Genomic DNA, 25170 nt, shown 5'->3' on the forward strand with positions numbered 1-25170 from the left:
GAGAATGAAGAGTGCTTACTCCGCATTTCAACATTTCCGTTCGGTGCCACACGCCCACACCATCAAAATGCCGAGGCAAACATTTCCAGATCAACAACGTATGAAAAAAATAGTCAACAACAAAAGTTAATAATGTCTGCAGTAACCTACCACATAGCGAAGGACAAACACTATTTGATTTCCTATAATGCAGCTCATTTTTATTTGACAGTTATTAAAATATCTTGTGTGATATCATGCACAAAAGTGCACTTTAATTGTTTTAAACTACTGTAGTGTCGTTCTGTGCAATAAGTGCACTTTAATGTAGTGTTGATATGTCATCTTTGTGACATCATGCACAAAAGTGCACTAATAGCTGGTTTTAAAATGTCTCTGACAATCTTGCACTTTCTGTTTTGTAAATGACATGAATGTTTGTGCCACTCCTTAATAACTGTTTAATAAATACAGTTTTGGTCAATTGACATAGTTGTGATTTCCTTCTCTGCATGAAAGTTTAAAATTAGCATAGATTAATGCAGTATGAACAAGAATGTTTTAATGTAGACACATAGGATCATCATACTGGTGTGATTACCGTATTTTTCGGACTATAAGTCGCAGTTTTTTTCATTGTTTGGCTGGGGGTGCGACTTATACTCAGGAGCGACTTATGTGTGAAATTATTAACACATTACCATAAAATAAATAATATTATTTAACTCATTCACGTAAGAGACTAGACGTATAAGATTTCATGGGATTTAGCAATTAGGAGTGACAGATTGTTTGGTAAACGTATAGCATGTTCTATATGTTATAGTTATTTGAATGACTCTTACCATAATATGTTACGTTAACATACCAGGCACCTTCTCAGTTGGTTATTTATGTGTCATATAACGTACACTTATTCAGCCTGTTGTTCACTATTCTTTATTTATTTTAAATTGCCTTTCAAATGTCTATTCTTGGTGTCAGGTTTTATCAAATAAATTCCCCCCAAAAATGCGACTTATACTCCAGTGCGACTTATATATGTTTTTTTCCTTCTTTATTGTGCATTTTCAACAGGTGCGACTTATACTACGGAGCGACTTATACTCCGAAAAATACGGTATATGTATTAAGTGTTAATTCAAGGCTAAGGCAAAATATCGAGATATATATCGTGTATCGCGATATGGCCTAAAAATATCGAGATGCTAAAAATATCACCCAGCCCTAGCACATATACATATATATATACAGATATATACGTACACATACACGCACGCACACACACACACAATTATATACACAATATACATAATTTTGTGGCAAGATTTGATGAAACTTGTACAAAATGCAAGAAATGGGACAAGTAACAATTAATTCGACTTTTTTCAAAGGATTTTCTTTCCGCTATTGGGCGATTGGGCCTGGCAGAGAGCTGCATTTCCAAAGGGTTTTTCTAGCTTTGTTTGCCTCAGACATGTAGTTACTCAGCTATTCATAATGCGAATGATGTCCTTATTTTAAACATTGTTTTAGATAACAGCTCCAGGATACACATTCCATTTACAATAAAATTAAAATGCAACTTTGATTGGAAAAAAAATGGACAATTCTGATTAATTATATAAAATCAATTAAACAAATGGTAATGTCAGATCAGTTTGAAATGTTTGTGTGGATTAACTATCAGAATGTAATAGTGTGGAACAGGCAAATAAAAATGCAGCCACAAACAAAAATAGTCCGCCTTTGAGGAAGATGCTTGTCTCTAATACCCTGTCATGTTTCCCCACTTAAACTACTAATCCTCAACAGAGTTGCAAAACAAATTTCCCATTTCACAAACACTTCCTTTTCAGTCAACTTTTTTAAATCCCACAAAGCTCTTGCTAATAAAGATTTGAACACGCCGAGACCTCTTTTTTTGTTTTCCTCCAGGCAAATCACAAGAGACAGATTTAAAACTCAGACATGAAAAAAGCCTTCAAAAAGTCCCCAGTTGCAAGCGGTATTTTTAGGAGCTGTGTGGTTCACATTGAGGCCACACTGATATTAAAAAAAGTCAAAGAAGCTGTCAAAGGATGGCCAACATAGATTGATGTCGGAGCCGGTGCAGCAGAGATTTAGTCTGATACACGCAGTGACAAGATGATTATTACCAAAGAACAGTGATCAGGATTTGATCTGTCTCTTGGATACAATCTGAATAAGGACTGGGAGACCTCACTCTTCCTCTGGTAATCTGTGAGTTGGAGGGAATGGAAGGGGGGAAAGTAAAAAAAAGAACGAGCGAGCTTCCAGAAAACTAATCTAAACGAAAGGCGGGAGCATGAGGGGGATCAACGGCGTTCAATCCTTGCTGGCCTCTTTGATGGGAGCCCTTCATCGGAAAGTCAAGAAAAGACGGACTTCATCCCTCACTGCTGCTTCGTCATCCAATCCCCATCTCCCCCAATCCCAGCCTCCTCCTACAAATCTCCCCTGCTTCTTCTCCTCCTTTACCCACCACCCATCCGTCTATCCCAGGCAGAGGCATTATGCTCTTACTTAAGCAGCCAGAGGGACAAATTAAAATGTGTTGCACTCGCTCTCCCTCAGTCTGTCTAATCTTCTTAGAGACCAAAAGCTCCATCTTTCTCTGCCTCCCGTATCTTTTTTTATTTTTTATTTTTTTTTTAATTTGGTTTTGGGGAGTCTTGTGAGGCCTTCACACATGCACACACTCAAACACCTCTAGTAGATTCCACCAGGACATTCAGCCTCTAATCTGTGCAGGCGGGAGAAACATTGTTGATACACAGCAGAGGAGGCGGCAAACTAAAGACAACAAAACCACTGCAAAATAAAAGACGCCCGTTTATTAAGACAATTCTGTAACAACTAAAACGTAATACTCTTGTCCTGTATGTGGGAGTCAAACTATTTGGAACACCGCAACTACAACCACCATAATTAACTAATGATAATTGAATATGTCTTTACCTTCAGTACTAATATCTTTGCTTAAAAAAATTGCCACATAAAGAAATAACCCCTTACTCACTTGCAATTAAAGCCTCTCCATCACAATTTCTAATGTTTTAATTTCTCTATTCGCCCTGACCACTTACAACACACATGGCCAGAACCCATCTACCTTATGTAAAAACACATAATGGCTCACTACTCTTTGGTAATGCTACCTAACCTCGACCGACCACACACCCACACACACGCACGCGCACACAGTGCAATAATAGGCTTGCGCCGTATAACAATCCCCCTACCTAACTATGACCATTTAGCACAAAATTGGCCACCTTTTTCTATCATTACATTTAATTAGCTGTGATTAATCAGCTGGCAATTATACCAAACACGGCCTAAAGAGAGCCAGCACTCACTAGACCGTCACTTGACCACCCTCCATGGAGTGTTTGTGCTCATATGTGTGTGTATGCATGCATGGGCATATATATATATATATATATATATATATATATATATATATATATATATATATATATATATATACACTTAACTGCAGTACTACGATCAAGTATTAAATATATGATAGATGACAACCAGGAGCAGGCATGTGATTGACCAGATTTTTTTACTTTAATGCGAGCTGGATCAAGTGTTTTTCAAGTTATATGCACTACTAAACCGCCACATTACAAAATTTGTTACAATATGCACTCCTACATTGTGGACTATGCTTGTATTTTGTATTATCTGAAAAAATGGTGGGTTGTTATCAAACCACAATTCATGCAGCTCATTACACAATACTAACTTTAGCAGTGATTTTAAAATAGTGGGCCACAGGGTTGTTCGGTATACCGGTACTAATAACGTACCGCGTTACTAATTGATTGAAATCAGTACCATACTGCTTTTGATAAGTACCGGTACCGTTCTTTCATGTGAATGATGTTGAGTGTGTCAAAACGCACACACAAAGTATATACAAACAATAACATCTTGGAAAAGAATGGCAAAGAACAACAATTGTACTGGTTAATAAAGAGGGCACGTAAAGCGCAATATGGAGGTATTTGGGCTTTGAAACCAACGATAAAGGTGACGCTTTAAACAAGGAAGCAACGAGCTTCAAGTGTTGCTTTAAAACACGCCTCGCCAAATGTGGCAATTAGTATTACCTCTTTTGCTTTAAACTTAGTTAAACATTTAAATAATAGGCATTCAGATCTGCACAAGGAGTTTAAATAGTGACAGGTAATAATGTTGTTACACACCTGTCTTGCTGTTCTGCTCCGGTGCAGACCGTCGTCAAGGAACACAGGGCAGATGTTCGATTCAGAGTCAATGTTTTCGTCAGGGCCAACATCGTTCACTTTACCCTTCAATGGGTCTGCTAAGCTGCGCTTTCAGGTCAGACTGACGAGGCCGCCGATTTGTAACAGTCTGGTTGCTTTAATGTTAGTTTTGCGGGATACAACTGGACCTGTTCATCCCTCTACTGCGTACAGCACTACTTTTCTCTCTTTCTTTACTTGCTTACTCATTGACATCACTCAGCCAACACGTTGACATTGTCACAAACACAAATACGCTACTTTCATAAGTTAACCAGCTCCCCTGCTGTGCACATGTAGATACCTACATGCACACAGCTGTTGGCATGAAGCCAAATATTAGCGAAGTTAGGAACACCCATCTAACGTTAACTAGTGCAAATAAAACGACTAAAATTGTTCTTTAAATGAAACAAGAAACGCGGGTGTTTAATGCCCTTTAATTTATAGTTTAACCTTCTAAAATTGTTGTTTGAGTGCAATAGGAAACATATTTTTATTGTATTGTAAGATTTTCTGTTAAAGCCAATATTGACATTTTTTGTAGTTCCCTTTAGTTTGAAAAATATCAAAAAGTACCGATGTACATTTTGGTACCGGTACCAAATTATTGCTATCGAGACAACCCTAGTGGGCCACTGAAGTGTCAGCGGGGTCGCCAGCAGCAGAGGAGATTTTCATTATTTGTTGCTACACTCTTGTATTCATGTTAGAGCAATACACAAGCTTGCAGCTAGTTGGCAGCAGTGCTCAATATAGGTTACAAGCTCCCTGTTTTACCTGGTAGAAGTAGTAAGTAGTACAGAACTGTCGTCGTCAGCGGCACACATAACTCAGTGTGTCGTACAGATACATAAATATTATCAAGTTTTCAAAAGTCATTAAATTCAGGGGGTGTTGTAAATACCTTCTGTGCCCCACTGGGGTCATGACAAAAAATAATTGAACGCACTGCTTAAGGCTGTTTGGATCAATCACCATGGAACTTGATATACATTCAAATATGGACTGACAAAGACAGGTGTGTCGAAGATCGGTTGAAAAACATTGCCGCAGTCAAACAACACATCTTTGGACTGACCACAAGACAGTCATTGCCCAGTTATCTTATGATTATAAACATTTCAGGATATCTATACATGTAGTCTTGTATGTCTTCAAAAGCATTTTTTGACCACAACCCATTCTAAGTGCCGTTTTTCGCCTACAATGATCTTAGTTTGCTTGTGAGTTCATTTAGAAAAGCAGGGTACTTCAGCAATTTCGAGACTGTGGGCTATTATAGCGCACAGTCCAGCAGTAAGGTTCAGATTTAGCCCTTTGAGCACATCAGGTGTAATTTGACCATACATTATCCTGTCAGGATACCTCCACTGACTGTTGATGTATGCCCCACCCACCCACTGTATTATTCAGGGAGTTGCATGTTTTAATACTCTGAGGGACAGTGATGAACCTTCAGCCTGACATATGGGAGACAGTCAAACTGACATTCTTGACAGTGTGTTTGTTCATAACAAAGCTTGACAAGTCACGCGCACACCCCCCCCCCACCCCACACACACACACACACACACACACACACACACACACACACACACACACAAACACACACACACACACACACTCTCTCTTGGCATTTAGCTGACTCAACATGAGTAGGATAAAAGCCATACAGCCACAATAACGCGGCGATAGCGCTTCAGAGGCTTGGAAAATACTCAAGAGGCACAAATCCCTCTTTTAGTGCACAAACACGCCGGGCAGTGAAGGTATCCCACCCTTCCTGCTTATACTGTAGTGTCCTTTGTGTGTTTAGACAACATTATGTCCTTGTTTCCCTCTGATGTCTCATATCCTGATCTGTTTATTCATCAATATCGCTGTGTTGTTATCCAGCCTGTGACCATGCAGTTCAGCCGCGTGTCGAGCACTTCTTATCAGCCTGCCTTGCATCACTCTCTTTTACACTAATCCACCAGGCTTTCAACAAGACAAGAGGTATACTTTAGCATGTATTATATGATTGTATTTAGGTCAAAATAAAAAAACGGCATTGTAGAAAGATAATAAAAATATTTAGCGTCCACCTTTTGAACCATGACTCAAACATACACTTAAGATAACTAGGTTATCTTAAGTTTAATATTGAGTTAATTTGTCTAATATGGGTTGGACTTTATCGCCCCACAATCTTAATTCTTTATTCTAACGAAATTTTGTGGATAACTGGATGCTTCTAATGTAGTGAAAACCGTGTGAAGAAGGCCTTATTTTGGTCCAAGTGATGCACAAAGCATGTAGTAGCTTGTTGTTATAACTTTGTACAGTAGATGGCATTGTAACTCTGTTTCTTTTAAAACCCCAAATACGCACTTTGCCTTTCAGAGAATAAGCAGACGAAGCAGAAGTCAGTATTGCCCAATTAGCAACCTTCTCGTTAAATTTAACAAGTATTCAGACTCTTCCAGACTGGCAAAAAAATCTAGCATTTTTTTAACCTTATTGGTAGTGACGGATCAACTGATACTGAAGAAACATTAACTTCTAATTTTACCGAGGGAACTCTCCTGAAGGAATCAATAAATAATATCTATCAATCTATCTAGTGTCTTTAGACTGAGTTAGCGTTCTTTCTGCTCGCAAGTGCCATCTCGTTCTGACAAAATTCAGAATAGTGGTGTGCCATTATCAATCTAGAGAGAACTTAAAATAAAGGGAAACAATTCTAAAATGCGGGATCATTTTGACCTTACAGCGCCAAACAAGATAAATGCTCTATTTCTCGTTAACTATTTTTCTCATTGACCATTGTTGCATGTTTCGTAATACATTATTTGCTCACTGCTAATTTTATTTTCAAGTAAAATGTAGTGATTTTTTTCAATCAGCATAAGGCCCAAATGAAACAGCAACACAGTGTCACTGCAGTGTCAATACAGCCAATGACTGTGCCACACGCTCATTGAGAAGTCATTTACCCATCACTGTAATTTAACATGAACACATATATCACTCTTAACAAGCAGTGTGGGTATGTTGTATGTGACCTACTAAGACTATGTGTGCAGTGGAAAAGTGGTGAATAGTGCCTTGTCTAAATTATGTTTTTGAGTGAACTATACAAGGCTTTCAAACACAGACACTCATTCATTTACTGCACATTCATTTTATGCTCCGACCTGTCGAATTTTGCAATGTTTCATTTATGGGCATTTAAGAAGCAGTCTTGCAGTGCACCTACAATGGAAACCACTTTTTTTTCGCACTGAAGTTGCGTAGATGGAAGTGGCTAATGTACTAACTGAATGTGAGGAACAATATGCAAGAAAATGGATACATCAAGTATTAGTTTTAAAAAGGTTATGTTTATGTTAATAATGTATGATATATGTCAAAACGTCATAAGTTATTAAAAGAAACGCCAGCAGACTCTAAAAGGCATCAACAGAATTTGTTTTAAAAGTCATCCAGCAACTACAAAATGATATTAATTAGACCAGGGGTCACCAACCTTTTTGAAACCAAGAGCTACTTCTTGGGTACTGATTAATGAGAAGGGCTACCAGTTTGATACACACTTTAAAAAAATACCAGAAATAGCCAATTTACTCAATTTACCTTTAATATATATATATTTATGAGTATTTCTGTCCGTCATTCCGTCGTACATATTTTTCCTTTTACGGAAGGTTTTTTGTAGAGAATAAATTATGAAAAAAACACTTAATTGAACGGTTTAAAAGAAGAGAAAACAGGAAAAAAAATTAAAATTACATTTTGAAACATAGTTTATCTTCAATTTTGACTTTTTAAAATTCAAAATTCAACTGAAAAAAAGAATAGAAAAACTAGCTAATTAGAATCTTTTTGAAAAAATTAAAAAAATTATTTATGGATTATCATTAGTAATTTTTCCTGATTAAGATTCATTTTAGAATTTTGATGACATGTTTTAATTATGTTAAAATCCAATCTGCATTTTGTTAGAATATATAACAAATTCGACCAAGCTATATTTCTAACAAAGACAAATAATTTCTTCTAGATTTTCTAGAACAAAAAATTTAAAATAAATTCAAAAGACTCTAAAATAAGATTTGATTGTAAAGATTTTCTAAGTTTGCCAGAATATATGTATATTTTTTAATCATAATAAATTTGAAGAAAGATTTCACAAATATTCTTCATCGAAAAAACAGAAGCTAAAATGAAGAATTAAATTAAAATGTATTTATTATTCTTTACAATTAAAAAAAATTTTCAGGGAAGAAGAGGAGGGAATTTAAAAGGTAAAAAGGTAGATTTTTTTAAAAATCCTAAAATAATTTTTAAGGTTGTATTTTTTCTCTAAAATTGTCTTTCTGAAAGTTATAAGAAGCAAAATAAAAAAATTAATGAATTTATTTAAACAAGTGAAGACCAAGTCTTTAAAATATTTTCTTGGATTTTCAAATTCTATTCGACTTTTGTCTGTCTTAGAATAAAAAATGTCGAGCAAAGCGAAACCAGCTTGCTAGTAAATAAAATAAAAAAATAAAAAAAGAGGCAGCTCACTGGCAAGTGGTGCTTTTTCAGCTATTTTTAGAACAGGCCAGCGGGCTACTCATTTAGTCCTCACGGGCTACCTGGTGCCCGCGGGCACAGCGTTGGTGACCCCTGAATTAGACCCATCCATCCATCCATCCATATTCTACCGCTTATTCCCTTTTGGGGTCGCGGGGGGTGCTGGCGCCTAGCTCAGCTACAATCGGGCGGAAGGCGGTGTACACCCTGGACAAGTCGCAACGTCATCGCAGGGCCCTGAATTAGACCATATGTCTAATATTATTTGTGACAGTCCATACATGTTGACAAACATTCATCAGCCTCCCTTCTCACAGCCGTGTGTGTAACTGTCAGTTGGCAGATACTTCTCAAACGTGTTACATAATGATGCAAAATTGCGCTCGCAGTTGAGTTGTATTCTTGATAAATCAAACTGCGTGTGCGGAATAATTATATTTGCAACCTCTCCTCCCAGTCTTATGGGTGTTGTTATGATCAGCATATATTCTGCATATTCATGAAGACAAATATGGTAAATGGATTGTGCTCCCCATTCTGCTCACTAAAGAGCCGCAATCCTCTGTGCGTACTTTTAGTAGATCAGTTTTGAGTGTGCTACCAAGTTTGCACGTGTTTTAGTACAAGCAAACCTATATTGGATCAGGCCCTTTGTTTCTCCCACAGCATCCATTAAAACGGCACTCAACCTGCCGGCACAGATGGATTGCAGTCCTGCCCTGACACACTGCAATATTTAGGTCGATACAGCATGATAGCCCCTTTTGTTCTTTACCTCAATAATCTTACGAGCCTCAGGGTAGCGGCCAGTCTGCAAGAAGGCACAGAGCAGGTAGTAAAGCATTGCCATCTCTCCTCGTTCTTGGCTCACGACATCCATGGCTGAGGGGAAAAAGAAGACAAGTTAAATAAAAAAAAAATAAAAAAGGGAAAACATTTTATTTTTATTTTTATTGCACTATAGGACACACATAAGGCACCATACCATATCTGGCAAATATGTGAACTTTTCTTTCATGAGCCCTTTTTTGAACAGTTCATGAGTTGATGTACTGGAGGGACCTAACAAAAACCCAACATTTCCATTTTCCGCTGCAGTTTCAACCCCAAAAAGGTCACACGTGTCACGAACCTCTAAAAAGCCACATTATGCTTTGACTGTGTTCTGAAATCCAAATCAGTATGAGTTTGGTGTTAACAAATTGTAGTTAGGTTTCCACGACATCGATTTTTACGTGACAACCAGGGCCTGTTGGGTCTCGTGAGAGCACAGACGGGGACGGGAGGTTAGGGCGCGAAAGAGAGTGGGTGAGGGATGGAAGTGGGAGAGTTAAGAGGCACACTCCTAAACCACTTGCCCCCTCTGGCATATTGAAGTTGACCTTTTCAGCAACAATACAGCTCGACAGGATGAAAAAAAAACAAGGTAAAAAACAAAACATATAAATACACATAAATATATATATATATATATGTATATACACACACACACACATATTTATGGATATATATACATATATGTGTATATATATATATGTGTGTATATATATATATATATATATATATATATATATATATATATATATATATATATTTAATTTTCCTGAAGGAACTCCCCTGAAGGAATCAATAAAGTACTATCTATCTATATATATATACATATATATATATATATATGTTTGTAAATATATACACATTTGCATATATATACACATATGCGTGTGTATATATATATATATATATATATATACACGGGTTGTAACGGTACACAAAAATTTCGGTTCGGTACGTACCTCGGTTCAGAGGTCACGGTTCGGTTCATTTTCGGTACAGTAAGAAAAAAACAAAATATACATTTTTTGATTATTTATTTAACAAATTTGCTAAATCTTCCACCAAAAATATTTTGATGTGAAGTAATCGGAAACTTGGATAGGTCAATAATTCATAATTACATTGATTTTGATTCAATATTATGTTTTGAGTAATGACAGTTTGAAAGAAAAAAAACAGCTTTGTTTAATTACACAACGTTGCAACTTTTTCTAAATTACATTTAGCCTTTAAGCTTTTTTATTTCACTTTTGTTTATGTTTTTGTTTATTTTAATAGTATTTTTATAATTTGCCATGGGCCTTTAAAACATTAGGTGTGTGCCGCAAATGGCCTCTGGGGCACACTTTTGACACCCCTGCTATAGATATTAAAAAATGAAATCAGAGCCTGGCGACGCATGCATGTTTATCCTAACTCTCTCGCCCTGTCTGTCTCTGTCCCTCCCTTACGAATGCTGCTGTGTGCACAAATTGTCTTGTTTTGAACCCCTTCTTAACCTTGAACATACATTGAATATACACGCAACCCTAACTTAAAATGCCGGACATTTGAGGCATTTAAGAAACTCCACCCGGACATGTCCGGTGAAAAGAGGAGGTATGGTCAGTCTATCATAGCCCAGTCGTTGCTAGCATGCCGTGTGTTGTTGTTTTTTTGATTGATTGAAACTTTTATTAGTAGATTGCACAGTGCAGTACATATTCCGTACAATTGACCACTAAATGGTAACACCCGAATAAGTATTTCAACCTGTTTTACGTCAGGGTCCACGTAAATCAATTCATGGTGCCTCTAGGGGTGCAACGCAACAAACAACTCACGGATTGGATCATTTTTTTCGGATCAGCAAAAAAAAAAAAAAGACGAGACAAATAAACAGAAGTTTTGCGGTTTTGTTTTGTAACACTTTTAAATTATTAAATTAAAATATATAAAGTCTAGTTCAAGTGCACAAGGCATAATATCTTCTTTTTAACATAATTAATGAAAAACAGTGCCACATAAAAAGGGATTTCTCCTTTCCTCCACTGCTTGTGTCAGTACCTGCACAAGGTGACTCTCGTAGAGGGGGCGTGTCCTCTGAAATGAGCGCTTATGGTCACATAGTTCCCCTGGACCTCCACCCTTCTGACGTGAGCGCAACAGATGACGCTCTGGATAGTTTGTCCACAACTTTTTTCTTCTCTTGCTCATAAAAATCTGGCACAATCTTATCGTTGAAGTTGGTGTGCGACGCAATGTCGTAATGTGGCTGAAAGTGCTTCAGCCACACAATGGAGTCTGCACCTATAAAAACACCGATTAAATGGCACGGGGCGTTCAAGTTCCTCCGTTACTCCGCTCGCCATTACCACGCTGTGCGAACAACTTTTTTTTGGTTTTAGTTTTTTTCATAAATCAGACCGCGGTTCACGTGTGTGCCGAACCGAAGATATTGATCCGTGATCGTACCACTACTGCCTCGGTAGGCATTGTTTACGAAACGTGCGCTACTTAATATGTCCGTGTCGTTCGGTACACCTGCGAACCGAACCCTCGTACCGAATCGGTTCAATACAAATACACGTACCGTTACACCCCTAATATATATATATATACACAAACATATACACACAGTGTTTCCCAGAGGTCTGGCATCTATTTGTGGTGGTGTGGTCGGGCGGCGGGGGGAGGACGGGGCTGGCTGGGGTGGCAGCGGCAGTGGCGGCGATGACCAAGAAGAACGCGGAGTTGGAATATAATTACAACACTTTATGTACATATCTATATACATATTTATATACTTATATAATATGTAACTACAAGCTCCATTCACAAACAGAGTCCCATTGCTTTTATTAACGGTCGAGCTAAAAGCCGGAAAAAATAAAAATAAAAAATAAAAAATATATATATTTTTTTTGTGGCGGCCGTAATTCTTTCGTGGCGGGCCGCCACAAATAAATAAATGTGTGGGAAACCCTGATATATATATATATATATATATATATATATATATAAATACACACACACATATACATATATATATATATATATATATATACACACAGAGTATATATATATACAGGGACGGCGTGGCGCAGTGGGAGAGTGGCCGTGCGCAACCCGAGGGTCCCTGGTTCAATTCCCACCTAGTACCAACCTCATCACGTCCGTTGTGTCCTGAGCAAGACACTTCACCCTTGCTCCTGATGGGTGCTGGTTGGCGCCTTGCATGGCAGCTCCTTCCATCAGTGTGTGAATGTGTGTGTGAATGGGTAAATGTGGAAGTAGTGTCAAAGCGCTTTGAGTACCTTGAAGGTAGAAAAGCGCTATACAAGTACAACCCATTTATACATACATACACACAGTGGGGCAAAAAAGTATTTAGTGAGCCACCGATTGTGCAAGTTCTCCCACTTAAAATGATTACAGAGGTCTGTAATTTTCATCATAGGTACACTTCATCTGTGAGAGACAGAATGTGAAAAAAAAATCCAGGAATTCACATTTTAGGAATTTTAAAGAATTTATTCGTAAATTATGGTGGAAAATAAGTATTTGGTCAATAACAAAAATTTAACTCAATACTTTGTAATATAACCTTTTTTGGCAATAACAGAGGTCAAACGATTACTATAGGTCTTTACCAGGTTTGCACACACAGTAGCTGGTATTTTGGCCCATTCCTCTATGCAGATCTTCTCGAGAGCAGTGATGTTTTGGGGCTGTCGCCGAGCAACACAGACTTTCAACTCCCTCCACAGATTTTCTATGGGGTTGAGGTCTGGAGACTGGCTAGGCCACTCCAGGACTTTCAAATGCTTCTTACGGAGCCACTCCTTTGTTGCCCGGGCGGTGTGTTTGGGATCATTGTCATTGTTTCATCTTCAAAGCTTTCACTGATGGAAGGAGGTTTTGGCTCAAAATCTCACGATACATGGCCCCATTCATTCTTTCCTAAACATGGATCAGTCAAACTGTCCCAAAGCATGATGTTTCCACCCCCATGCTTCACAGTAGGTGGGGTGTTTGGGATGCAACTCAGTATTCTTCTTCCTCCAAACACAACAAGTTGAGTTTATACTAGAAAGTTATATTTTGGTTTCATCTGACCACATGACAGTCTCCCAATCCTCTGCTGTATCATCCATGTGCTCTCTGGCAAACTTCAGACGGGCCTGGACATGCACTGGCTTAAGCAGGGGGACACGTCTGGCACTGCAGGATTTGATTCTCTGTCGGCATAGTGTGTTACTAATGGTAACCTTTGTTACTTTGGTCCCAGCTCTCTGCAGGTTATTCACCAGGTCCCCCCGTGTGGTTCTGGGATTTTTGCTCACCGTTCTCATGATCATTTTGACCCCACGGGATGAGATCTTGCGTGAAGCCCCAGATCGAGGGAGATTATCAGTGGTCTTGTATCTTTTCCATTTTCTTATAATTGCTCCCACAGTTGATTTTTTCACACCAAGCTGCTTGCCTATTGTAGATTCACTCTTCCCAGTCTGGTGCAGGTCTACAATTCTTTTCCTGGTGTCCTTCGACGGCTCTTTGGTCTTGGCCATAGTGGAGTTTGGAGTCTGACTTTTTGAGGCTGTGGACAGGTGTCTTTTATACAAATAACGAGTTCAAACAGGTTCCATTAATACAGGTAACGAGTGACGGACAGAAGAGCTTCTTAAAGAAGAAGTTTTAGGTCTGTGACAGCCAGAGATCTTCCTTGTTTGATGTGACCAAATACTTATTTTCCACCATAATTTACAAATAAATTATTTAAAATTCCTACAATGTGAATTCCTGGATTTTTTTTTCACATTCTGTCTCTCACAGTTGAAGTGCACCTATGATTAAGTTACAGACCTCTGTCATCATTTTAAGTGGGAGAACTTGCACAATTGGTGGCTGAGTAAATACTTTTTTGCCCCACTGTGTGTGTATATATATATATATATATATATATATATATATATATATATATATATATATATATGTATGTATTATATCTATCAAGTCCTCTAACAGCTATGTTACTGAATAGATATCTATAATATTTCTTATTTCTGTGTGGAACAGTCCTTCTGACACGTGCTGAATAAAATCATAAATAGTGCTCGCAAAACAGTAATTAGTGTTGATAAATCACATTGTGAGCGTTAAATGGTTATATTTTTATTTTCTCCTTCCAGTATTGTGGGTGTTTGATGATCAGCAGATACTATGCACATTTATGAAAAAAAATAAACAAAATGGATTACACCCCTTAATCTGCTAAATTAACAGACAAAATCCATTTTGCACACATTAAGTAGATCAACTTTGTATGTGCTATCAGGTTTGCATGTGTTTTAGTACACACAAACCTTTAGTAAATCAGGTCCTTAGTCTCTGCGCTTTTTTCATTTAACATGACTGCAAGATAAGCCACCATTGAGCCAAAGAAGTTGTAACTAGCCGCTCTTTAATAAAGAACATGAGACACACTAGCGACTTTAAGAAAAAATGTATTGCAATATATGACGGAGTGCGTGTAGCACTCCCCTCTTCACTCTCCGCTCATCACCATATTAAAAAAAAAAAGAGCCTTAAATATACCTAAAATAATTTCAAATGTTCATTTATCCATTTTATTCATTATTTAATTGTCATGTATATGTATTTCACACAGCTTTCTCTGTGTAAAACTATAATTATTCTTTATACACTGTGTTTTATGTTTATACCATTCTAGTGTCTGGAAATGGATGAATTGTTTTTTATACGATTCTGTCTTTTGTAAACTAAGGCACCACCGCATAAAATATAACTGCGATTACTATGTTTTATTAGTTACCTCCCTCCCATTTCTGTTATTAGTTCAGCTCGCCAGAGTGCACTGTTTGAATTCCGAGGATCGACAGTACCAGTGATAACGCCACAAAGTGTGTTGTTGGTGTGAAACCTTTCTGCAGAAGCTCCGTGTCCCCCTTCTCCATCAGGCAAACGATGATGTCGTGGATGCGAGGAAGTTGTTTGTAGCGCTTCTGACACTCCAACATTGCTTCCACAGCTCCGGGGAGGTCATTACTGTCGACACGGCAACAATGAGAGAGAGAGAAAGAGAGAGGACAGATGTGCAATCAGTTAGGATTGTATCACCAGAAAAATACACAGCGTTAACCCCATGACCTCATATTCAAGTACAATGACCGCGCCCCAACAATACAGGTCTTTTAATGCATGACAGCACAACTGCGGGTGATGAGGCCTTTTAGACCCCAGTACATCACTCTCACACAATCGTGCTCTCTCCTCCAAGTCTGCCCTAATGTTTCTCTGGACAGGCTTTTAATGGTGCTTGATGCTCGGCAACAGACAAAAGGACTGATCTTTAATCTCTACACTGATCTTTGACTTTTCTCTCTCTTCTTTTGTCCTCGCAAGCACCTTTTAAACCTCTCATTTCCTTATCTCTTATTTACTGTCTTTGCTCCTCTCACCTTTAAATGAATGCAATAGTTGAACCTTAAAAGCAGAACACAAATCGAAATAGATAGAAATGCAAATTATTAACAGTAAATTATGCGCTTTACTTTTTACAAGCAGATACCGCTAACTTCCCGCTTCTCAAGGCCAATAAATTATTTACATTTATTATTTTCCAAATGTATATTTAAACTAAAGTGGATCTGACAAACTGTACCTGTAGTTCTGCAATCTTCCAAGATGGTAAAGTGCTGGGTCTCCAGTGCCATCATTTCCATGATAAAATCGCAGTTAGCTTTATTTTTAGCAAACCTTTTGCAGTTTTCAAATGCTGCAGTGTTAGGAACACGCTAGGACTGGACAATTGAATACAATTTTGATTTATGATTTCAATTTATGACTTCTCACAATCGAGAAAAAATAATAAATACATTTTAAAAAAAGATTGACAGGCAACACAACATGCATGCAAATTCCGGAGCTTGTGACAGTGAAACAAATAGGCTCAATGTGTAAAATTCTATATTTGATTCATTCTTAAAATGTTGGCTATTTAATAGATTGTATGTTTAATCTTGTGATACTTCCGCATGGTTGCCTGTCTGTCCTATTTGTGTTTTTGTGAGTGCGTGCACATGCTGTTTGCGCTTCATAAAGTGATTTTTTTTTAGCACTGCAAATTGACGCTGCTTTAATACGTACTTGAATTGATGTATACAAAGTTAAAGGCCTACTGAACCCCTCTACTACTACCACGCAGTCTGATAGTTTATATATCAATGATGAAATATTAACATTGCAACACATGCCAATACGGCTTTTTAGTTTACTAAATTGCAATTTTAAATTTCCCGCGAGTTTCTTGTTGAAAACGTTGCGGAATGATGACGCGCACGCGTGACGTGACGTACTGTAAGGAAATATTAGCGCTGCACCAAACATGGCTAAAAGTCGTCTCTGTTCATGGTGTAATTGCACAGTATTTTGGACATCTGTGTTGCTGAGTCTTTTGCAATTTGTTCATTTAATAATGGAGACTATAAAGAACAATGCTGTTGGTGGAAAGCGGTGTATTGCAGCTGTCTTTAGCACCGAGACACAGCCGGTGTTTCTTTGTCTGTTGTAAAGCGGAGCGGTCAAGCGAACATGTTTTCTCTACGTCAACCAGGATGTTTTTGGATGGGGAAATTGTGATATATATCTTACTGGAGACATCAATGGATTGTTCGTTGTCCTGCAGAAGCTGTCATGTCAAAAAAGGCAGCTGTTAGCTTGGCTCCTCGGCTTCTCTCTGAGACACTGCATGTTCAGCGCAGCCATCCGACCTCGAGGTATGTCCTTAAAATCTCACTAAAACACTATTAAAACAATAAGCAGATAAGGGATATTCCAGAATTATCCTAGTAAATGTGTCTAAAAACATCTGAATCGCTCACAATGCAATCACCGTTTTTTTTTTTTAAACTTTATTTTTTTCTAGTCCTTCGCTATCAATATCCTCAGCCACGAATCTTTAATCCTCGCTCAAATTAATGGGGAAATTGTCGTTTTCTCGGTCCGAATAGCTCTTTTGTTGGAGGCTCCCATTATAAACAATGTGAGGATGTGAGGAGCCCTCACACGGGTGACGTCATCGTCTGAGACTTCCGGTACAGGAAAGGCTTTTTTATTAGCGACCAAAAGTTGCGAACTTTATCGTCGATGTTCTCTACTAAATCTTTTCAGCAAAAATATGGCAATAACTCGAAATGATCAAGTATGACACATAGAATGGACCTGCTATCCCCGTTTAAATAAGAACATCTCATTTCAGTAGGCCTTTAAACTGGCTGACTTTTGCTAAAAGGATAGTAAAATCTATTTTTCACACAACTTTGCTTCATTATTGTCGTCGGCTAGCTAACAAGGTAGAAGCCAACACTCATACCGGGGTTGAGATTGCATCCTCTCTCCTAATGTCCGACTTCATGTATCTACTTTAAATGTTCACGTATCACAGATGTACTGCCATAAAACCAAGGACCACTTTACAAAATCAGCAAGGTATTCATGTTTTAAGCAAGAATGAGAGGAAATAATCCCCAAACTTTACACGTTATCACCGGCGTTGTTTTTGCAATTGACCTTCTTCCGCCCGAAAAAACGAGTGATGACGCCACGACTATTGTCGACAAATATAATTGCCTGCGACAAATTTGACTGTCAAACTATTCAATGTGGACCACTTCTTGCAGCTCTACACGGTACAAATAAGAGTCATGTTTTCAAATGAATGAATAATCATGTTACTAATCGCGATTACAATATCAATCCAAATAATACAATTGTTTTTGACATAATCATCTAGGTCTTTCTTTGCAGCGAGCTGTGGGGAAACTTATTTGGCAGCAGGCATCTTCATAGCCTTTCAAAACACTGTTGTAGTGACGATCGCATGTCAAGTGACCGATAATGTTTGATGTGTTGCTGATTTCCTCCTGGCAGAATTTGTGCGAAACATTTGGTGCAAGTAGCACACAAAGTCCTCCTATGAAACCGTAAAGAAGTCCAACATGGTCGATGCCATGTTTGTTTTGGGAATTCTACGACAGGCTTCCAGAAAGTTGATTTACTCATTCTAACCTACCTATAACACACTACGTGCAAGCTTGCCTAATTTGTGCATTTTTAAAGTGTTTATTGGAGGTATTTCTTAAGTTATCCATCTTTTAATAAAAGTACTGAACATAAAATCCCTTAATGCCTCATGATGGAAGAATATAATTTAAAAAATTAAAAAGGGGCCCACTCAACGATTAACACTGAATCAGTAATCTTTCTCTCGATTTTAATCATATTTAATAAGTATATACAACCTACTCACAGTTCACAACCTCATCAAATTATATGAACCCACGTGTTCATCACAAAGATTTATTTATTTAACACATGAACCTTAGGCTGAGGTCAGGATGATTACAAAAATAAGTACAAACCAAATATACTGCACAAGAAGGGACTAATAAATAAGTGATGAAAAATAAATTGACCTAAAATAATGTAGTGCTAAAATCCATTCATCCATCCTTCCATTTTCTACTACTTGTCCCAAAATAATAATAAAGTTTTCCAACTTAATTGAAATTTTAGTGCAAATAAAAATACAGCTTCACCACTTAATTTTTGCATATTAGAAACTTCCGCATGACGTTAGCTCTAGACTTCCTCTGTTTGCTATTGTCACTACTGCCACAAGTGGTGGAAAAGTGTATTAAATACAAATACCGTTGTGGCCTATTCAGACCACAGCTGAGAAAGTTTATTTTTGGATGCCCCAATAATGGGCAAACACTTCACGAGTTGATATTGTCAGACATCATGAAAGCGTAAAACGCAGTTAGTCACTGTTTACTAAAACTATTAAACTCCAATAACATTTTAATGGCACGTTATGAGGCACAGAAAAAATCTAGCTTCTGCCATGTAACTCAATGCCATTGTGTCCTTGGGCAAAACACTTCAGCCACATTACTCCCAGTGCTACTCACACTGGTGTATGAATGTGAATTAATGTTGGGTGGTGGTCAGAGAGGCCACAGGCGCAAATTGTCACCCGCCACGTTTCATTCAGTGTACACCAGCAAATGTAGCTTACCATCAATATATAAGTGTGAATGTGCAGTGAATAAATGATGGGTTCTTTGTTCTCACTGTAAAGTGCTTTGAGTGTATAGAAAAGTGCTAAATAAATTTAGTCCTTTATTTGTATTTCATTAAATAATGAGTATAACACTTCTGCAAGCACATTTTAACATTGTTAAACATCATGCAAGTGTAAAAAGAAGTTCATCACTGTGTATTAAGGGATTATGGTTTTTCGCCATGCGATTTACTATTTCTAATTCTGTGTCTGAGTAGCTAGAGAAACACTACATAAATAAATGATAAATGGGTTGTACTTGTATAGCGCTTTTCTACCTTCAAGGTACTCAAAGCGCTTTGACACTACTTCCACATTTACCCATTCACAAACTGATGGAGGAAGCTGCCATGCAAGGCGCTAACCAGCACCCATCAGGAGCAAGGGTGAAGTGTCTTGCTCAGGACACAACGGACGTGACGAGGTTGGTACTAGGTGGGGATTGAACCAGGGACCCTCGGGTTGCGCACGGCCACTCTTCCACTGCGCCACGCCGTCCCGTACATACATTAGTATTATTTTTACTGTGTGCCTCGTAAGAGAGTCTCTTTACATTAACACTAAAAACACAGCTGTCTTTGCTATGTACGCTCTTTTGTCGCCCATGTTGCAAAATACCTATTCTGTTCTGGGTTTCATTTAAAATCAGCTATGTGTCATCAAAAGAACTTGGGGTTGACCAGCAACTTAAATTCCCTGGGAGGAACATCTGGTCCAAACACAACAATTTGGGGGCTCGTCCGGGATGACACGCTGAGAAATTGACATCTCTTACAATCTTTCGGACAGACTCACTTGGCCACCACATAAATCAAGTTAAGTAGAGCCTTTTTCTAAAATCTGCATTAGGAGTCTGTCCTGAAGTCTGTAAGTTAAACACCGTTTTGTACCCCAGACACAGAGTGGTGATTTTGATGGATTGGTTGCATTTTTGCCTTTTCCGCCTCTACATAATAGTTGTAAATAGTGGTCAACTCACGTCACTGTGATGGGCTGTTTCATTGACGAGCAAGAAGGCGTGGCTGTCCCAGCAGGAAATATAGACAGGCCCCCTACTGGACATAAGTGTCAACGGACAATGTTATCAGTTCGTGATTGACACTGGTGCCACCCACTCATCTCTGAATGCAGAGGTACCAAAGAAACTGTGTGCTTCCCTTCTGAAGGTCGAAGGCTTCGCTGAGGTCACAAGAATGTTACCAGTCACCAAACCACTTCCGGTTCAAATTGCCGGACACACACTGAAGCACCCCTTTGTGGTCGACCTGCACACATCTTGCCTGCTTGGTAACGACCTCCTTTACAAATTGTACCCTGACATTCAATATCGCACAAAACGGACTGTCCTGGTGTTACACCTGACGGCACAACCACCAAGCTGCGACACCACAAGCTCATACCACAGCCTGAAGCATCAGAAATGGCTGACACCTGCTGAGTACCCCAAATCCTGCTCCAACTGTTCTACCCGTGAAAACCCTGGCTGACTGAGCAGTTTCCGTGTGTACCACCACCCTACCCGCCATATGATGACACCAGTTAGACAACTCATACCAGGAGGCCTTTGACTCCTTTATATAATGTATGTTGGAACTCAAGGTGTGGCTGCTCATGTTGACCTATCTTTGCAACAACTACCATGTTATAAGATTGACACAAATGCTGTCCCACATTGTTCCCTTGCTCTGTGTCCCGCCTACGAAACCATAGACTTAGGTTCAATGATAAAACACGGCGTAGCTGCCACTCATTGAACCGACACACAAATACCCCACTTTCAATTGTCTTTTAAACACATTGCAATGGGCTGCACTTTGGACACCCCGGCTGTAGGCTACAAGGAGGTAGCAGATACACAACAGCTGAGCTAAAACTACACGTTACATTTAAGCATATATAATAATTATAGTTGCTTATTACATACACAAAGTTGCCAAGACAGAAGTCTGATAGAAAGTATTCAGTAACACACATGTCCGCACCATTCAACTTTCTACAACATGAGCTTGAGTAAATGAATTATTGTGGCCACCAGGTGTGGTATGATGTCAAATTACTATTGCAAAAGCATCCACCGTAAGGTTAGTGTTTTCTAGCATTTGTGTCAGTATAAATACAAGCATATTTTGTCGTTTTTACCATATTGAATAATTTACATAAAATGTAGGGTTGATATCGCTAAGGGGTCCCCTACCCTAATTCCACCCTCCAATGGTCCACAGAGGCTGAAGAGACTTTCAATGACCTCAAACATAACCTGCCCTATACCTCTGCTCTTGCTGTGCTTGACTATCAGCTGACCTTTTTCTTAAATGTTTCTGAAAGTGATAGTATTACAAACACAGTCCCGTTTTCAGAAACAGAAGGGGGAGGAGGTGAGAGTGGATTCAGACTCCTTACAACAAAATCGACAATCATCCGATTCTGACACATTCCATAGTTTGAACATTTTTCCCGTGGGTAAGAAGTTAACTAAATTTAATTGAAAAAATAACGATTTGGCACATCGATAGTAGTTTAGTAGATTAATTTGGAATATAGAGGAGGTGAGGGTAGATCGTGTATAGTTTTTGATTTCATTGATAGGATCAATCCGGTACAATGGAAAAGGTACTTGCTGATTTGTGTTGACAATTATAGTGATTGGCAGGAAACAACCCTAACCTCAAAAGAGGATGCAAAATCAATAATTAAATGGCTTGTTAATGACCTAGTAGCCCGACATTGTTTCCCCAAATAGATTAGGTCAGACAAAGGCACCCATTGTAAAAATGCTCACTTTGCCTTGGTCGAAAAGGCTCTCAGACTCTATAGAACACAGGTTCAGTTCAGTGTACCATTCTCAGTCCCAAGGTAAAGTCGAGAGAATGAACCAAAACATCAAGACAAAATTGGCTAAAATCTGTGCACAGACCAAATTGAAGTGGGTTGACACGTTACCGTTGGCTTTAATGACCACCCGAATGTCCATGAACAAAACTGTTTTTTCACCCTATGAACTGCATACAGGTCAGCCCTTCCCAGGACCAGCCGCCCCCGTGGAATGAAGAATCAGCGTAAAACCAAAATGGTAAGTTGAGCAAATTCAGAATTTGTGTAATCATTTCTATTCACAGATTCGTGGGCAAAAATCCACCACTCCAGGAACCCTTCCGCCCGTTGAGTGGATCAAGATCAAGGTCATCAAGCGCAAGTGGACGGAGCCCAGGTGGACCGGTCCCTTCAAAGTCGTGGAACGGACGTCCCACGCCCTTGGACTGGCCGGTAAAGGGGACACCTGGTACCACCTCTCCCTCTGCATTCCTGCTGAAGAACCTGACAGATCTCCAGCAGATGCCACTGCCGACATCGCCACATTACCTGCCCCACTCGACCCCGAGCAGCGCCTTTTAAGCCTGAGGCATCAGAAGAACGGGAGCAGGCAGAAGATTCACTGTTAGCCACTGAAGGGGGTGATGTGCTAGTAACATCTCCCCCCAGGTCATAGAAGAGCGAGGGTTTAGTAACTTACACACACATAGTCTTACAGTAACTTACACACACATAGTCTCACAGCCTAGAAGAAGACGCCGAGAGAGATCTACCACCGTTGAGCTGCCGTCTACCGTCGTGTAGATCTACAAGACCTGCTCAACTGCTGTATCATATATCCGTACTTGAGACCATTCAAGTTATCCAACTTCTCTTACTTGTTTTCAGCATAACTATTTGTGTCGTTACAATAAGTGTAAAGTTTGTTTTTGACGCCCGTTTCGTTACCTAAATTACTCTGATTTTGATAGACGAAAGGCAGGATGTTACACCCATTAGTATTCCCTGACGGACTGGTACTTGGGCTTGTTCTACTGTCCGTGTGCCTCAGTCCTTTCTTCCCGACGGCAGTGACTGACAAGTGTCTTAGAACATATGGCGGACTTGAAATAGACTGGATCAAGGGAGACAGCAAGACTTACTTTTTTGACCTGTGCAGTGTGATTGATAGTGAGGGACATAATAGCTATTACCGAGGTAGTAACTTCTATCTTTGTTACGACTCAACCCTGAACTATTGGTGTCGGAAGCAGAATATATACTCTAGTGGGTGGTGTCCCTGAATAGCATGGCCTAGAGCCAAAACATGGGTGACTGTGTTGCTTGTTCTGCTGGATGTCCCTTTTCCCACACTTACCCCGCCCATTTTAAGTTGACAGACAAAAATGGCTCAAACTGCCTTATCTCTTTGTTTTCTGAACCCACGCCGCCAGGGAACAATTTGTTGGCTAGTGTGTACCCTCCTGTTGACAATTCCACCCGAATTCTTCCCTTTGTGGCCCAAAAGCTGAATTACACGTGTTTACAATTCACAGGACCCTCTTCGTCCCCCAACAAATTGGGTGACATTGACCCTTCCTGGTGCATCACACTGATAGATGGTTCAAAAATAGGCCCTTGGGTACGGGCTGGCTTATTCTGGTATTGTGGGGAGCACAGATTGTACATTAGAATCCCGACATCAGCCGTTGGGCTTTGTGCTATGGTTAGACTGGTAACCCCACTCACCCTAGTGGGTACCAAATTAACACCCCTTGGAACTCCTGTTTCAGCAGCCTCTTTAACTTCCCGCCGACGCCGCCATGTTCTATCTAGGAGGAGTATAAGGGGCTCCTTTGATTTGATGAGAAACCCTGATGGTGTTTACTTTGATGCAATAGGACAACCAAGGGGGGTCCCCTCACAACAGATTGTGGGGTGCTAATCCTGTGCAGGTTTCGAGAGCCTTCCTATCATGGGTGCTATTATTCCCTGCGACTGCTACTAAAAATTTACAAACCCCGTTTCCATATGAGTTGGGAAATTGTGTTAGATTTAAATATAAACGGAATACAATGATTTGCAAATCATTTTCAACCCATATTCAGTTGAATATGCTACAAAGACAACATATTTGATGTTCAAACTGATAAACATTTTTTTGGGGGCAAATAATCATTAGCTTTAGAATTTGATGCCAGCAACACGTCACAAAGAAGTTGGGAAAGGTGGCAATAAATACTGATAAAGTTGAGGAATACTCATCAAAACACTGATATGGAACATCCCAAAGGTGTGCATTCTAATTGGGAACAGCTGGGTGCCATGATTGGGTATAAAAGCAGCGTCCATGAAATTCTAAGTGATTCACAAAAGGATGGGGTGAGGGTGACTAATTTGTAAGCAAATTGTCGAACAGTTTTAGAACAACATTTCTCAACGAGCTATTGCAAGGAATTTAGAGATTTTACCATCTACGGTCCATAAAAACATCAAAAAGTTCAGAGAATCTGGAGAAATCACTGCACGCAAGCGATGATATTACGGACTTTCGATCCCTCAGAAGGTACTGCA

At 39.1% G+C, this 25170-nt stretch overlaps 1 protein-coding gene across 1 annotated transcript in view; it reads right to left on the reverse strand.

Moving 5' to 3' along the window:
• The window catches only part of lrpprc (leucine-rich pentatricopeptide repeat containing), a 169820-nt gene that overhangs the window by 43459 nt on the left and 101191 nt on the right, over positions 1-25170 (reverse strand). Inside the window, exons 24-25 of the mRNA XM_061911204.1 lie at positions 15604-15728; positions 9622-9728 (exon numbers count right to left, since the gene is read on the reverse strand). Coding sequence (XP_061767188.1) covers positions 9622-9728; positions 15604-15728 — 232 coding nt within the window. The remainder of the gene's footprint in view (positions 1-9621; positions 9729-15603; positions 15729-25170) is intronic.

The sequence above is a fragment of the Nerophis ophidion genome, linkage group LG09 (genome assembly GCF_033978795.1).
Source record: "Nerophis ophidion isolate RoL-2023_Sa linkage group LG09, RoL_Noph_v1.0, whole genome shotgun sequence".
Taxonomy (NCBI): domain Eukaryota; kingdom Metazoa; phylum Chordata; class Actinopteri; order Syngnathiformes; family Syngnathidae; genus Nerophis; species Nerophis ophidion.